The 17567-nt window shown below is 41.8% G+C and overlaps 1 protein-coding gene across 1 annotated transcript; it reads left to right on the top strand.

Moving 5' to 3' along the window:
* Positions 1–2942: 2942 nt before the first annotated feature.
* On the top strand, positions 2943–8894 carry LOC134287175 (uncharacterized). Its single transcript, XM_062848835.1, has 5 exons — positions 2943–2978; positions 3728–3920; positions 6383–6493; positions 7429–7638; positions 8714–8894. The coding sequence occupies exons 3-5, from the start codon at positions 6402–6404 to the stop codon at positions 8889–8891; spliced, it is 480 nt and encodes a 159-aa protein (XP_062704819.1). The 5' UTR covers positions 2943–2978; positions 3728–3920; positions 6383–6401; the 3' UTR covers positions 8892–8894.
* Positions 8895–17567: the final 8673 nt, after the last annotated feature.

The raw sequence follows: 17567 nt of genomic DNA, 5'->3' as shown, positions 1-17567 counted from the left end.
TGCCTCAGGGTCGGCGTACGCGCTTGACTATCGCGGCCAAGGAAACACTTAAACACTTCGATTGAACACAAACCCACTTTATTTCGCTTTCTACACAAACTAGGTACCTTTATTGACTACTTTCTTCCCACTTTCTTACTATCTATCTCCTACCTCTTTCTTGCTTCTTCTTCACTTTTGGCGGGGCCCCTTCTTCTGGTTCCGCTACTACACCTGCTCTTCCGTCTCTCCCGTGGTGTCCTCCGCTGCTTGTCGTCTTCCGTTGCGTTGAGTTGGGCGGCCGTTCGGTGCAGACCGAGTCGCGACGGTTGGTTGAGCGCGTGAACTCCAGGACACGCTTCCAAAATGGCCGCGCCTCTATTGTGTGGCGTCTGAATGGCCAACGATGGTCTATTCAGTCGACGGAGTGGCGTTCTTGACGGTTGGGCCAATCTCCGGACCAGGGATGGTTCTAACGGCGTTAAGGCGTACTTTCGGCAGTTCTCCGGCCAGGTAAGTACTAGCTGCACAGGCTATTTAAAACTATAGCACAGGGGTCCTGGGTTATATGGATGATGCAGGCGGTTAGAATGGTAGGTGGTCTGAGCACAGAATAATCACGAAGTTACCTGGATGCTTTCCGTATTGTGCACTTCCGTTTTACTGGCTTTTTAATGAACCTCACTTTCACAGTGAATTTTAGAATATCCAAGGTGACTTGGTATTTCGTGGATAGCTAACACGTCCTTCGCTTTCAAAAGTTGCAAGCTAATTGCCAGTTAAGCGATGGCGGTTTTTGCGCGCTCCTTCGACCGTTGAAATTTCTCCTCCAATCTAATTTCGCCCCATCATGGCCCCTTTACACCACCCACAATGGCCGCCCAACATGTCCTTCTGCGATGCCTGGTGGTGAGTAGCGGAACTCCTAGCTGCGTTACATCACAGTGGGTGTTGGGTAGTGTGCAAGTTCAGACATTTAAGGACTTCCTTGGTACAAGATTTGAACACAACGATAAACAAAATCACGATAATCTCACAAATCTTGGACACTTCAACACACCACTGGTTACACTCTCCCCCCGCTCGGGTTAAAAAAATTCGGTGGAGCCGATTTTTTTTTGTTTTCATACACAAGAACAACAACTTTGTGACGCGTACCTCTGAACCAGGGTCTTCACAAACAGAACAAAACTTACTCACACACTCTTTTTTTAACACTAATTGACTCCTGAAAATCTCAAACCGACTCAAAAATAACGAATCAAAGTTGTAAGCTAGGGAAAAAGTAGCGTTTTATTAGTATCAGCCATATTTTGGGTCGGGGTCATAAGTTTTCATCGTTGGTATTCCAACTCCACTCTGTTTCGAGGCTTTGGCCTCCTACTGACCATCAACATCTTACGATTCCGGTCTCCAGCGAACCCATTAAACTGTACATAAAATTTGGACCAACATTGAAGCAATACGAATTAAAATATATACGAACATTCTATAATAACAAATTAAAAGAATTAAAATAACATTTTAAAACATGCATTTATCATTTTTAATGATCATGCAAAGCTTAAATCTACCATGGTATTAAAAAAAAGAATTCCGGAATAATATTTACAACATTTACAAATTTACTCTAGAGTACGGTATGAAATATTTCACTAACGTTTCGTTTCACTATGTCGGAGTCAGAGCCCATCAGTGAAATCAACTGCACTGAACAAAAATCCCCGCCAGAAATTGAATGAAAATTGCCTCATCCGAGCCCCATGCCTAAAATCAGATGATTTTTGGAAGTTTGTCATTCAAATGCTTATCTGACAGAATCAAAACACACGGTATAAAAATCCTTTAAAGTAACCATTATAATCATACAATTCAGAATCAAAACAAATCCAGGTGCGGATGATTATCATTCAAAACCCATACAGTCCACCGGTCGTTTTATGAATGAAATTGTTTGCAAAATCTGATGTTGCTCATATAGACGTTGTTGTATGTATTTCATTTTTTCTAATACTTTGCAAAACAGCTAATATTACAACCATCACAACTAGTTTGAACGAAACTGATTTCAATTGAAGTCAATTCCAAGCAAACTAGTAGAATGGTTGTAATATTAGATGTTTTGAAAAAAAAAGTATAACACATTTTCATTGTATGAATTAAACTTTATTTAGAATTTTCGTATACAGAAATCACATTTCACTTTAATCTTACATTCACTTTTTTCACACTTCACCGAAGTCAAACACTTTTACGCGACACCTTTCCTGCGGCACTTCAACTTTGAAATTTTTAACTGGCATGGCGCTGCAACAGCTAAATGAAAATCAAACTAAAACTAAATGATTTTCGGAACGCGGCTTTGATAAAGTATGTTCAGCTTGATTTAGCATAATGCTCATATGTTAATTCCATCTTTTCATATTTGACTGAAAGGCAGACAACATACAAAATAATAGAATATAAAGAGTGAATAAAAATCCGCCATTGTTGTTTAGAAAATTATTCGGTCGGGATTGTCATTCAGTTTTGGGAATAAGCTCTTGAGCATACGCTCGAATGAGGATTCAATCGTTGGACGGTGGGGATTTTCGTTCAATGGTCGAATGATTTTCGGTATGGAACACAGTGGAATATGCTATCTGATGATTTGGTGATGATAATCATTCACAACAAACGTCAAGCGAAAAATCATTTATGTTTGCGTCTATTTTTGTTTTATAATAGGATGATTTTTATTCAGTAGAAGGCAGTAAAATCATTCTGCTGTGAAATCATTCGAAATTGAGATTCTGCGGATCTGTATCGCATTGAATGAAGAATCATTTTCCGTTCGGCGGGGGTTTTCGTTCAGTGTGTGGCTTTGATGACATTATCGGTCTTATCAGTGTGTGCGTACGAATGACTATGAATAACCAAACTGTCAAATCTATTGTGTTTACAATATGGTGAAACGTGGTATGGTGCGGATTAGTTTGATGAATTTGTGGCTAAAATCGGTTAAAATTTGGTGCATTTTGAGAATTTATTATCATTTTGATGACGCGTCGAAGAAAACAATTTGGCCAGTTGATCATTTTGATAGCTTATTTCTCAAAATCTCCTTTTTTTTTGCTGATCTTAGCTAGAAGTTCATCAACCATGAAAATTGCATGAATGTTGAAAAGGTAAGTACCAAATGGTGGTGATAATGAATAAAATGTATAAGTGACATGTACTATGTACATCAAACCGACTAAAACTAAGTGCTATAACAAGGATATTGCACGTGTGGATTCGGTCTTGATTATGATTAGGCCATTCATAAATCAATGCACACTCACACCCTCACACCCTATTACACACTGCATTGTAGACTGATCTACATGCAATTTCAAATGATGAATGACGATATTGCATGCAAGTCAGAAAACTGCATAACGTGCGAAACGGAGAACTATAAATTTGCAAAAAGTGATTGGACATACGAAACAAAATTTTATAAAACAATTAAACATAACACATTAAAACATGATTTTTTTTTTGTTGAATGCATTTTCTTCAGGGAGGTTTACTGCAGGCACCTATCCCCTATTCTAGTCCTGATTCCATCCTCGATGCGGAAATTACGCAATAGGATTCAAGTAGACTGATCCAAATGGAGTTTTCACGGATCAGTCACTTTCCTCTCAATTGACCTTCCCTCACTCAAGAATCAGGCTAGTAGGTTTATGATATCACGTATGATTCATAAAATTTCTCCTTTCAGGCTTTTAGATCCGCTGCGGAGAACACTCCCAGCGACCTACCGTTCATGTCGGCCACCTCGTAGGAACTATTACCCTTCCTAGCGACGATGACGCACGGCTTATACTGTGGGCCTAACTTCGCGTTGAAGTTTTTACCAGCTTCGGACAGAGCGAAACTACGCTTGAAAACTCGCTGTCCGACAGTAAATGTAGGTGAGTAGCGTTTGTGACGTAGGTTGTATTGGGTTTTGGTGTTCTCATATGCTCTTTTCAGGTTTTCTTTGACGAGGTCGCAGTTCTTCTTGCTGATACCCTTCAGCTTCTCAGCTCGATCATCCTCTGAGAGCTCACTCTCTGCCTCTCTGCGATGGTCCGAACCACGGGTGACCATCTCGTGCCCGAAGTAATTCTATGAGGTGAGAACTTTGTTGACCCATGTACTGTGTTGTTGAGGACGAATTCGATTTCTGAAATTTTAGTATCCCAGAGCTTTTGATCAGTGCGGACGTACGTTCGAATCATCGAATTTATGGTCCTGTTCAATCGCTCTGTGGGATTGGCTTGGCTTCTGTGTCGTGCATTAGCCCAGTGTTGAATTTCGTACCTCTTCAACAAATCCTGAAATTCTTTTGACAGGAAGGTCGTCGCATTATCAGTTATGACATACTGCGGGACGGACAACTTACGGAACCACCTTTCTTCCAGGATTGTGCACAGGTTTCCAGACGCAATCTTCTTCACCGGAGCAAGCAGGCAGTACTTAGAAAAGATGTCTAAGACGACTAATAAGTGGGCATTGCCCTGCTTGCTTCGAGGAAGTGATTGGATATAGTCCATGCACACAATCTGGAATGGTCTGTTGGCTATCCGTTGGTTTCCCATGTCCGGCGCAGTGGATATGGTGGAGTGCTTGCTTTCTTTGCAAGTCTCACACTTTGCAATGTGCTTTTTAACATCAGCACTCATTCTGGGCCAATAGTACCGACGCTTGACCTTTTCGATGCACTTTTCGAATCCGATATGCATCATCTCGTCGTGTTCCAGTCTAATGATGCGCTGGCGTTCGGACTCTGGTACACACTCTTTCCATTCAAATCTGTAGTCCAACACATCTGACTGTGCGGCTACAAATTTGAACAGTTTTCCGTCCTGAATCCGGAAGTCGATATACTTTTCGGGATCGTTGTCAACCGATTCAAACAAATTACGGTACCATTTGTCCGACTCTACTACATCCAGCGCTTCAATAGAACGGGACAAAGCATCGGGGACGATATTTTCCTTCCCTTTACGGTGTTTTATCTCCATATCGAAATGTTGGAGGGTGATGCTCCATCGGCTCAAGCGAGATGACGATCTCCACTTGGCTCTTATGATAAATGAGAGTGCCGATGAATCCGTGACGAGAGTGAAGCGTGTGCCTTCGATATAACATCGAAATTTTTCGATGCAGCGGAGGGCTGCCAAACCTTCCTTCTCCGCCGCATGGTAATTAAGTTCGGCACCTTTCAGCTTCTCCGAGTGGTACGCAATCACTCTTTCCACGCCATTGTGGACCTGAGTGAGCACACCTGCGAGTGCTGTATCGCTGGCGTCCGTCTGCACGCAGAACGGTACACTGAAGTCAGGGTTAGCCATCACGGGGGCAGTAATTAACTTTTCTTTGATGGCTATGAACGCGTTTTCTGCTGCCTCATTCCACCGCACTTTCTTGGGTTTGTTTTTCAACAGATCCGTCAAAGGTGCAGTGAGTTCACTGAATTTGGCGATAAACCTGCGGTAATAGTTCACCATACCGAGGAATCTTCTCAAAGACCTTATCGATTTGGGTGCCTCAAAGCCCAGGATCGCTTGGACTCGATCCGGGTTAGGCCGTAATCCTTTTTCTGAAAGGATATATCCCAGATAAGGCAATTCGTGACAGCAGAATTTTGATTTCTCCAGATTGATGAAGAGGTTTGCCTCTTTCAATCTTCGCGCTAATTCCCTCAACTTCGCGACATGTTCCTCAAAAGTGTGGCTCGCCACAACTATATCGTCGAGGTACACGAATATAGCGGGCTCAAGTTCGCCATGTCCTAAGACCCTGTCCATGAGTTTACTAAGTGTTGCCGGGCTATTTACTAGTCCGAAAGGCAACCTAGTAAACTGGAAAAGACCTTTCCCCGGAACCGAGAAAGCAGTAAATCTTCTCGAAGCGCGGTTCAAAGGTATTTGCAGAAAAGCCTGCGAAAGGTCAATGGTTGTTAAGAACCTGAATGGACCAAGTTGGCTGAGGATGCGATTTTGATGTGGGAGAGGATATGCATCTCTCTTTGTTCGCTCATTCAGCTTTCGAGCATCGAGACACAGCCGCACATCATCGCTATCGCGCTTTTTAACGGGTACGACAGGTAAAGCCCAATCCGAGTTCGAAGGCTCGACCACTCCGTCCCTGATCATATTATCCAATGCACGGTGGATCTTTTTCTGGATCTCAGGACTCCACGGGTACGGGTTCTTTCGAACAGGATCGGCCTTCATAAACTCGTCCTTCAGCTCGATGTGGTGCTCAATGAGAACTGTTTTGCCCAGATGGCCTGGACTCGCTGGGAGAAACAAACTTTTTACTTCTTCCAGCTGCCTTTTTTGATCCTCGCTCAACTCACTCATCTTTTCTAATGGCTCTCTTTCAGCTTCGTCGATCGCATCGATATGTTGAGATACCGTAGGACGGATCCCGAAAGCCTGCCAGAAATCGTAGCCGAGAATGCAGCGACGACTCAAGTTTGGAGCGACCAGAACTGGTAAGAGTTTAGTCTCTACGTTAAACGTTATTGGAACGTCAGTTGTCCCAGAAACCTCTAAACTTTGCCCTCCAGCGGTTTTCAAGTCAATTCTCGTGGGTCTCAATTTTAATTTCAAGGCGTTAATTAGTTTCTTACAGCCTATGCCTAAAACTGTTTTAGCTGCTCCACTGTCTAGCAGTCCAATTATTGGGATCCCCAGCATTTCCACTCTCACGAATGGTCTGGGGTCATCGCTGAGAGTCACGAGGATGGTTGCTAGCTCGGCCTCATCAGCAGTATCTCCACTCACTCGTGAGTAACCCAGCTGTTCGAGAGAGTCTGGAACTGCCGGCTCTGTGTGAGGTCTTGTGGAGATCATTGCAAGACTGTCTTGCCTCTCTAGGCAGTCTTGGGCAAGTTTTTTGACTGGCAATATGGACAGTTTTTAGTTTTGAAACCTGGGAACCCACAACGGAAACAAAACAATTTACGCTCTGAGTCCAGCTTGTTGCAGTCCTCAAAGCTATGCCCACTTTCATGGCAATTTAAACAAACATTCTTCCCGGGAGGAACATACGCATTCACGATTCTCTGAAGCGTGTTTGTTCCACTGGTTCCAGGAGCTGAGTTGTTTTGCCGTTGTGCATTGTCAGGCTTTGGTTTAGGTTTCTCATGCTCTCTCTGCTTTTCATCGGATTTCTGGCTATTGGGTTGCTGTTGCTTCCACGGACGTTTCGGGAACTGCTGAGAGTCTGGGTGAAACTGCTTCCTACTCTTCCAATCCTCCCTATCTTGGTTTTGGTTCTTGTGCCTGTCCTGACTATCTCTAACCCGCTGCTGACCTCTAATCTCGTCGATTTGAACTACCTCTCTTCGCGAAAACCTATTTTCTTTCCGTTGGTACATTTGCCAATTTATGGAATCAAAACGCTTACCAAAATCTTTCATTTTAGGTATCGTGTTCACATTGGCTGCCAGCATTGCGATCCTACAGTCTTCACGCGTGTTCCGGAAAAGGACGTCAAACTTTCGCTTTTCGTCCCAAGGGCTCGACATGCTGCGGAAGATCCGGACCATGTCCAAGTAAAAGTCCTGGAACTTCTCTCTGGGACCCTGCTTCCGGCTATTCGCCTGCCGTTCATAGACATAGTCAATGTCGACCGGTAAGAACTCCTTCTTCAACTCATTAACTAGCTCGTTCCACGACCCTATCTCTCCACTAACCTCCATAAACCAGGATCTCGCCTTCTGCGTAAATAGATGGTGAGCACCCTGCAACAGCTCCGCTTCAGAAAATCCTTCCGAGCGAGCGTTGAATTCCACCTCCTTCAAGAATTCATTCAACCTCCTACCGTTATCCATTCCGTCATATCTTACAGACCACTTATGAATGGGAAACTTGCTCCCACTCTTCAATGACCTGTTACTTTCTCTCCTCTCATTCAGTTTGTCATCTACGCTCTTCGTTTCATTTGAATTTTTCAACGTTTCTATCGATTCATTTCTCTGCTTCAACCAGCCTAAGAAATCTATTGACTTTTCCTGCCCTACTTCTACATCTTTCTCCTCTACTATGTGTCTCTCAATCTGAGTGCTGTTAGCGGTACCTGCATGTAAATTCTGAGACTGAGCAACGGGTTGACCAGCCTCAAGAACTGTGATGCGTTGCAGTAGTTGAGTCACTACCGTCGTCAATTGTCGGATCTCAGCTGCTAATCCCTCTTTCTCACTCTCTGTCGTTTTCTCGGGTTGACCACCTGTATTCTCCCTATCTGTATCCACATTCCTACCGTTGGGCTCGACCACGCTTTCGTCAGTCGATCTTTCATCTGTCCTACCATTCGCGTCATTTTCTCCTACATTGCCCTCACCTAACTCATGCTCACGCCTAATGTGGTTCAAACTCTCGTTTATTATCGCCAGTTCCGCATCTCGCACTTCTGAGAGGTGAGAGGTGGCGGAATAGTACACATTGAGCAGTTTCACACACTCACCAGCAATCACTGCAAGGCTGTTCAAATCCTCTTCCTTCTCTGCGTGGTCTTTCAACGTCTGCATTCGGAAGAGAATGTGAATTAACCTGGTTTTGAACAGCTGGTCTGGTGCCTTTTTAGACACTCGCTTGTCCAGGTGGTTTTTAATCCCATTTAGCTTATCGTCACAAACCTCTAATTCAGCAACTACAGAATCACTCACAAACCGCTTTCTAATCTCAGACTTGCCTTTCTCCTCTTTCAGATGGCTACGCAGTGTCCGCTCAGCTGCGCTACGAGAGACGTCCAGAGGAATGTCCCTGATTTTCATCTCGTGCTCCAGCTCATCGAGGGTGAGATGCCCAGGATTCATCGCGTGGTACCACGCCACGAACTGGGGCATAGCCATCTCCTGTGCCATTCAACTAAGAAAATCAGAATAAAATTGAAAAGAAACTAAAACGGTGTTCAAGTGGGGTCTCCACTGAACCAAATTTGAAAATCCTAATTAGAAAACGCTTCCGTTAGCTTGAAAGCTGTAAAAAAATTTGAAAACCTAAAATTTGTTCACGCTCCCTATTGAAGCAAATAATATTAAAAAAAAATCCTAGTTTTAGCTCGCTTATTCCAAATAAACGTTTCGATTTTGTTTGGTGTTTTATTTCACAGTCTGAGTACCACACAACACTGTTCGAGATTCCGGAATTCACCGCGAAAACTCTCCGACTTCGTTCGTATGCTTTTATTAAGTTTTGCTCAAATGTTGGTAGCTAGTCAGACCGTTCACTCACATCCAAGACCCCTCTTTAAGAATCGATTATATTGACTCCCATTCATCAATCGGTTACCTGTTTTGTGTGCTTTGGTCAAGTTCGTCCGCGAAGTCTGGAAGTTTTCCCAGAGACTTCCGCAAAGACACGCAATCACTATTCAAGTGTACCCGGGCTCTGATAGTCTACGCAAATTTCAGTTGGGCGCCAAGTGTAACTAGTGGGCGATCCCTGCCCAGCACTGGTGAGACCCCCCTCCTTCAACTGCCTCAGGGTCGGCGTACGCGCTTGACTATCGCGGCCAAGGAAACACTTAAACACTTCGATTGAACACAAACCCACTTTATTTCGCTTTCTACACAAACTAGGTACCTTTATTGACTACTTTCTTCCCACTTTCTTACTATCTATCTCCTACCTCTTTCTTGCTTCTTCTTCACTTTTGGCGGGGCCCCTTCTTCTGGTTCCGCTACTACACCTGCTCTTCCGTCTCTCCCGTGGTGTCCTCCGCTGCTTGTCGTCTTCCGTTGCGTTGAGTTGGGCGGCCGTTCGGTGCAGACCGAGTCGCGACGGTTGGTTGAGCGCGTGAACTCCAGGACACGCTTCCAAAATGGCCGCGCCTCTATTGTGTGGCGTCTGAATGGCCAACGATGGTCTATTCAGTCGACGGAGTGGCGTTCTTGACGGTTGGGCCAATCTCCGGACCAGGGATGGTTCTAACGGCGTTAAGGCGTACTTTCGGCAGTTCTCCGGCCAGGTAAGTACTAGCTGCACAGGCTATTTAAAACTATAGCACAGGGGTCCTGGGTTATATGGATGATGCAGGCGGTTAGAATGGTAGGTGGTCTGAGCACAGAATAATCACGAAGTTACCTGGATGCTTTCCGTATTGTGCACTTCCGTTTTACTGGCTTTTTAATGAACCTCACTTTCACAGTGAATTTTAGAATATCCAAGGTGACTTGGTATTTCGTGGATAGCTAACACGTCCTTCGCTTTCAAAAGTTGCAAGCTAATTGCCAGTTAAGCGATGGCGGTTTTTGCGCGCTCCTTCGACCGTTGAAATTTCTCCTCCAATCTAATTTCGCCCCATCATGGCCCCTTTACACCACCCACAATGGCCGCCCAACATGTCCTTCTGCGATGCCTGGTGGTGAGTAGCGGAACTCCTAGCTGCGTTACATCACAGTGGGTGTTGGGTAGTGTGCAAGTTCAGACATTTAAGGACTTCCTTGGTACAAGATTTGAACACAACGATAAACAAAATCACGATAATCTCACAAATCTTGGACACTTCAACACACCACTGGTTACACACTCTTTCTTCTAAAATCATCAATACAAAAATATTCACAGTAGCATGTGCACTCTTTCGCCAGCCTAACGAGTTCGAAACACTTTAGCCAGCCGAATCGATTAGCACGTGGAGGCCCCATAAATCACATGAGAGGAATTCCAACACTTTCTTTGCAGCAACGCTAATCAGAAATCTTGAAAAAAAAAACCGGGGGCAAAGCACTTCCAGCCGTTTTGCAAATATATCGGCCAAACGGAACACCACGTATCATCGAGGAAAAAGTGACAGACGATTTCCTAGCCGGAATGAGATTTTGCTGAACAAATAAATAATTCACGAGAACGAAGAAAAATCGTGACAGAAAAATTTGAACTACCGTCCGCGCGCACTGACTACTACGATCCTCTCATAAACGTATTCAGTTTAATCTCCCAACGAGGCTTGCCCCTGTATATAAACAAAAACTAAATTGAAGAAAATCAGCATCGCTCAATTTTCCAGAAAACCCCAGAGGAAAATAAAAAAATCCACAAACACCACCTACCTACTTTAAAGCATCCTAGACATTTCGTTTTTTTTTGTGAAATCACAAGCGAATTTTTCTCCGCAATCGAAAAAAAAACACAAGATGAAAACTGTTTTCCACAATTTTTCCACTGTCGAGGAAAATCGGTTGGAAAACCTATTTTCAAAATCCGAGTAAAATCTCAAAAAAAAAAATGGAAGGGAATTTCATAAGCTATATTCTGTGAAATTTTCAATAAGGTTTTTTTTTCGTTTCTGAGTAAAGTCCAATTTCGTGGAAATTGTTCAGATGTGCCATTTTGAACAGATTTTGACTCGAACTAACATCAAAACCCTGTCACCCTCAGCATTGTCTAGTTGAATACATTTGCATTTGAAATCTTTTACTGTATTACCCGCTCCCCTCCTTTGAAGAATTTGTATGTACCGTAATCCGGGGTAACATTGATCAGAATTTTCTATCTTTCTTGAATAATTCTCTTGTTAAAGCAAACGTTACATGTTTTATATTTTTAAAAGAAGTACTGGCCCTCTGAGTATGTGTAAGCTGCTCGAAAAAGTATTGTAAAAGTTTAAAACATGTTTAAATAGGCGTTTTAATCTAATTTTTGATTGTGTTGATTTGGGGTAACATTGATCATGTCAGTGATCAATGTTCATTTGTGTTGAAAATACCCTTACTTACTGAATTCGGGGTCACTGATTTCGAATATGTTGTCCAAATTCTTACAAATAATGTACTTTTTAGTTATTTTAGGATTAAAATCCTCTAAACCACTTATAACGCCTAAAGGTAGGCAAAGGCTTAAGGGATTGATAGCCGACTTTTAATAAATCCTATATTTTACTGAAAAATAGCATTTTCATGAAAGTTTCGTTTATTAAATCCAACTCTAGGATATCATATTGAAGTAATACAGTGATTTCGAACCTCATATTGTATCTAGTATTCACGCCAAGCATGAATGTTTGACAATGTATCTCATTGCGTTACGAAACACAGTTATGGAAAAATCGATTTAATTCAATGTTTATAAAATTCAATTTTCATAAATTGCATGTCATTTAGTAGCTAAATGATAGAAGATTACGATATACCATTCCATAGTAGAAACTTATTCAATGTAAAATGCTTGTTTGAACATTTCATGAGGTGGGTCAAGCCGATCAATGTTACCCCGCTGATCAATGATACCCCGGATTACGGTATCCTGATATCAGTGAGTCATAGATTACAAATGTCCTTTATCCATTTTAAATTTATTTACATCAACACATTCGATCGTTTTCTTCACAGATAAAGTACGTTTCGTATTCACAGTTCATATCATTCCAAAACCAAGAGCCAGTGTGGTGAGTTAGTTCCACGCAGTGTTCCTTGCGCTTATCATTGTTTGGTTCTCGTTCATTCCAACGTGTATACGTCAGAGAATTCCCATTATGAACCCACGTGAAATTACCCTCTGCAGCCAGGTCGCTGGCACCGATCCACAACCGACTCACATTCGCGAATTTATCCGATTCGAGCACATACTTTTTAACTGCGTCGCTTTTCGTCTGATTTTCGATCGATGCCAATCTCATGTCCATCGTGATGCAGAACTCCACCGCCATGTGCCAGTTTGTCTGAAAATGTTCTTGTTTGTTGAGTAAACTGACTTTTGTCTTCATTTTTTTAAGAACTTACGTACCTTCAAATTCGGTATGAAAAATTTTCTATCGCCATCTACTAATATAATCATCAGGAGAGAAAACACTAGAGCCTTCATGTTGTTAGAACGAAATGCGAAAGGCGTCTATCAGGGTAGTAAAGAATTGTATGAATAACTGGATTATATTTGGTTCCTTTTAGCCAGAATCAATGGCACAATCGGGAAATCCCAAAAATAAAACAAACATTATCAGTTCAGAATAGGACAGATCGGTGAAGTACTAGATTTGTAGTAGTGAGCTGAATTTTAGTATGGTGAGAAGGTCAGTTCTCTGTATCTGCAATGAAATGGTGCAAAAAGCTTGGGTATTATGATTCTTTGCCTAATTTGATGCTGTTTGAGCAAAACTTTGGGCAACAGTGTTATTGTTTTCTTCATTTCTTGCAACATAAACAACATAGTTATCCAGAGATTTGCTCAAACAGCGTCAAATAAGGCAAAGAATCATAATACCCACGCTTTTTGCACCATTTCATTGCAGAAACAGAGAACTGACCTTCTCACCATACTAAAATTCAGCTCATTACTGCTAATTTAGTACTACCTACACCGAATGTGCCCCATTAAATTAGCTTCCATGGTGCTGTACTACCATCGTTTCTTGCAATTTCCAACCAGTACCACATGGAGGTAGGGATAGAAGTTGCTGGGCAAAAGCTAATGGTCTCAATAATATCTGAATTCTGAATCACGCAATACCCAGCTTTTACCGTTCCATACCCATATGTTAATGAAACTCAATTTTATGTCATTCAGTAGTTCGAGTATACATTGCTCGGTCAGATGATTTAAAAAAATGCAACATTTTTGAGGTCAAGGAATTTTGATCATGGGTTGTTGATGGAACCGAGTGGAACCATCTCGGCAGGGGTCCTGTTTTGGGCACTTTTGACCAATTGACACAATTTTTGGAACGCGATGAGATACGTATAGTCTCTAGTCCTATACAAAATTTCAATTCAATTGGTTTGGAATTGACTGAGTTATGGCGAAGAGTGCCCAAAATACCGGCCGCTGCCCAAGTGGTTCGCTACCCTAGTTTGATGTATGTATGAGTATTTTTTGACACAGAGAATAAAAACCTTGTTAAATTCAGCGTGAAATCATACACATGAAGGGATTGCTAGTTAATATTTATATTAGTATGGAACAAGTGCTCTATAGGGTATCAGGCGGACAAAAGTAACAAATAATGGCCTTCTCCAATTCTTGCTTTAAAATTGTCTACAAATAAGAAAATAAGAGAAATTCAAAATTTAGAAATTCTAACTGATGTAGTTTCAGAAATATTGTGTATCTAAATTGAAAAGAGCAGCAGCGTTTTCTCGCAATCAACACATCATTTCAAATCGATATTTACCAACTATTATCATCATTATGTATAGCCATTCTCCGAGTCCACTCGCCACCTCCTCTGTAGCTCCAAGTCGATGTGGGTGATAGCCGTTGAAACAGCCGGCATCCCAGTCAAACTCATCCCCACACATCCTCTGGACAAGTCCGGAGTTGTGTCCTCCTCGCATGTTGAAAGCATGCGGCCACGCATTGTGAGAAAACGCGGCCACACGAACAAAGCGTGTTCTGCCGTTTCCTCTAAACTAGCACAAACCGGACATTCGGCAGAAACCGCACGACCGATACGTTGTAGATACTGTCGGAAGCAGCCATGGCCTGAAAGGACCCGAGTCAGGTGAAATGTTACTTCCCCATGACGCCTGTTGATCCAACTATCCATCCTAGGGATCAACCTATGGATCCACCTTCCTTTGGTGGAACTGTTCCACGCGCGCTACCATTTGACCATGGAGGCCATCCTGGCAGTCCTGTTATTTTGTTTTATTGATGCGCAAGGGGGTCATCGGGCCAAGCCAAGTCTCCAATAATGCAAGTCCAAGAACTCACATCGTCCATAATACACCGTTGAATTTGAGAGTAGGCATTGCAACCTCTTTATACATGCGCGCGGCGTTAAAGTTTTGCGTAACCTTAAGAATGAGGAAAGGTGGGAGATTGATTTTGCGTATTGAGCTGTGAAAAAATCTGTTATTGATTAAATGGTTAATTAAATGGTTAGGTTATTTACCTTTGCGTATTTTCGCATAAAATGAACATGTTTGACGATATGGTGCTTGATTTAAAGTGAACCGTTTATGCTTGTTCTTCTTGTGATTCTTGTTCTTGTGTATTCAATATTTGAAGCTTGATTAATAATAATTTCAAAAAATAGAAGGAAAAATTGCATATCAACTTCCTACCTGCAAAAAGAAATCAAATATATTTATCATATATAGTATCAGACAATAAAATGCACCAAAGCCGTTTTCCCATACAAAATAACATACAGTTTAAAATAACTGCGAACTTTTGTAGCAATAGTTATCACCGAACTTTTTCAATAGTTTTTGAGAATAGAAATGTTTTGTAGTTCGTCTCAGAAAAATGAAAACAATCGGTTGAAAGATAACTGAGATATGGCAATCTAAAATTGACTACCCAAGTAACCACGATGCTGAAGCCCTATTGCATGCAGATATCCGGTGTAGTTAGAGCAATCATTACTTTACATGCAAACTTAAAGTTGATTTAAAGTTAAAATGGGCAATTATGCGACTGCTTCAAGATTATACCAGTATAATCTTAATTTGATTGTATAATTGCCCACTTCCACTTTAAATCAACCTTAAGTTTGCATGTAAAGTAATGATTGCACTAAATACACCGTATATCTGCATGCAATAAGGCTTCAGCACCGTGGTTACTTGGGTAGTCAATTTTAGATTGCCATATCTCAGTTATCTTTCAACCGATTGTTTTCATTTTTCTGAGACTAACTACAAAACATTTCTATTCTCAAAAACTATTGAAAAAGTTCGGTGATAACTATTGCTACAAAAGTTCGCAGTTATTTTAAACTGTATGTTATTTTGTATGGGAAAACGGCTTTGGTGCATTTTATTGTCTGATACTATATATGATAAATATATTTGATTTCTTTTTGCAGGTAGGAAGTTGATATGCAATTTTGCATGCCTAGGCGAGTCCACCCTAGAAATGGGAGTCCACCGGCTTACTGGTGGACCGACGCGATTGCAGACCTGCACCGCGCCTGCCTACGGGCTAGACGGCGGATGCAGCGAGCACGATCAGAGGAAGAGCGAAACGAACGGCGGGTGGTGTTCGCCGCTGCAAAAGCCGCACTTAAGACCGAGATAAGAGCAAGCAAAAAGGCCTGCTTTGAGGGTCACTGTCAGAGTGCCAATACGAACCCGTGGGGTGACGCCTACAGGATCGTTATGGCCAAGACGAGAGGTGTGATGGCTCCTACAGAGTAATCTCCAGAGATGTTGGAGGGGATCATTGGAGGACTTTTTCCGCGTCATGATCCTAGTCCTTGGCCTCCTTTCGTAGGACAGCCGGGGACTGGGGCTGGCGATGAGGAGAGGGTCACCGATGTGAAACTTGCAGGGATATAGACTGTTTCAGAAATTATAAATACACTTTGTTTTTCTAATAAAAAGATGTGTTTTGATAATTTTAACCAATTGTTTTCAGAATACAGTATATTGCATCCCACATTTTTACGTTCCATGTAAACTATCATGATATTTTGAAAAACAATCGAGTTCTTCAATTATTTACTTCATGCTTGAAAATTAAATTTGCACAAAGGTGTTTTCAACATTATTTCTTACTTAATTCCAAAAATTATCTTACTCTTTATCACATTCGCTACCTCAATAGCTTGTCTAAGAAATGCAGTCATCTAAACCTGGGAAAAAATCATAAGGTCATTTCCATAGAATTTTGATGAGATCAACTTTCTTATTTTTTCAAAGTTTTTCTAAGCAACGTAAGGACTTCAATATAATTTCTTAGCGTTTATGAACACATTTTATTATAACTAAGTTTTTTTTTTCAGGTCATTCTATTCTTCAGGTGGCAATGCTTGTCATACTATCAAAGCGAATGTAATAAACAGTTGTTGAGGTATTAGTTTGGTTTACGTTTGTTTCAGCTAGTGGTGTTCAAAATTTTGCTACTTTTTTCTTGCATTATGAAGGCTTTTAATGATGGTTCTTGAATTTTTTCACGGCCAAAATAACTTTGGCTAATAGAGAAACATCTTTTCTTATCGATACAGTAATTTCCATATTGTTTGTTAAAGAAATGTTTCATTTATGAGATTTTTTATCTTCCACTGTCTTATATCTCATGACCGTTTTGTGCAACTTCTAATTTTTAACCTTTGGTTCACAGATCTTGATTTTCTATCTTTTGCACGAAATGGTTACAAAGTTGGTATTACTTGTATCCTTAGAGTGTTTACTATATGACCTATTAGGAACTTTCCTGCATATCACTCTAAAATTAAAATGACAGTCAATCGTTAGTGTATTTATAATTTCTGAAACAGTCTATAGCTAAGTCCCTTAGCGTAGGTAAGGCCCCAGGTCCGGACGGAGTTCCGAACCTGGCCTTAAAAGTATCTATTGCAGAGGCTCCCGAGATGTTCAGGTCTGATATGCAGAAATGCCTGGACGAGGGAGTTTTCCCAGAAGCTTGGAAGAGACAGAGCCTGGTACTATTGCCAAAGGCGGGGAAACCACCCGGAGACCCGTCGGCATATAGACCAATATGCTTGATTGACACGGCGGGGAAGGTGCTCGAAAAGATCATCCTCAATAGAATGTTGAGGTTCACCGAGGGCGAAAATGGTCTTTCGAGTAACCAGTACGGCTTCCGGAAGGGGAGGTCCACCGTAGACGCTATCTTGTCGGTTTTAAAAACCGCCGAGAAAGCACTCGAGCCTAAGAG

Source organism: Aedes albopictus, chromosome 2 (assembly GCF_035046485.1).
Source record: "Aedes albopictus strain Foshan chromosome 2, AalbF5, whole genome shotgun sequence".
Taxonomy (NCBI): Eukaryota; Metazoa; Arthropoda; class Insecta; order Diptera; family Culicidae; genus Aedes; species Aedes albopictus.
This window is presented reverse-complemented; position numbering and strand designations above follow the sequence as displayed.

Bases quoted from the DNA above. Each gene is read 5' to 3' on its own strand.
- LOC134287175 (XM_062848835.1), top strand. From the start codon at position 6,402: ATGTTGAGATACCGTAGGACGGATCCCGAAAGCCTGCCAGAAATCGTA. The intron at 6,494-7,428 runs GTAAGAGTTTAG...CTTTCATTTTAG, and splicing joins GTTTGGAGCGACCAGAACTG to GTATCGTGTTCACATTGGCT. The intron at 7,639-8,713 runs GTAAGAACTCCT...CTCCTCTTTCAG, and splicing joins GACATAGTCAATGTCGACCG to ATGGCTACGCAGTGTCCGCT.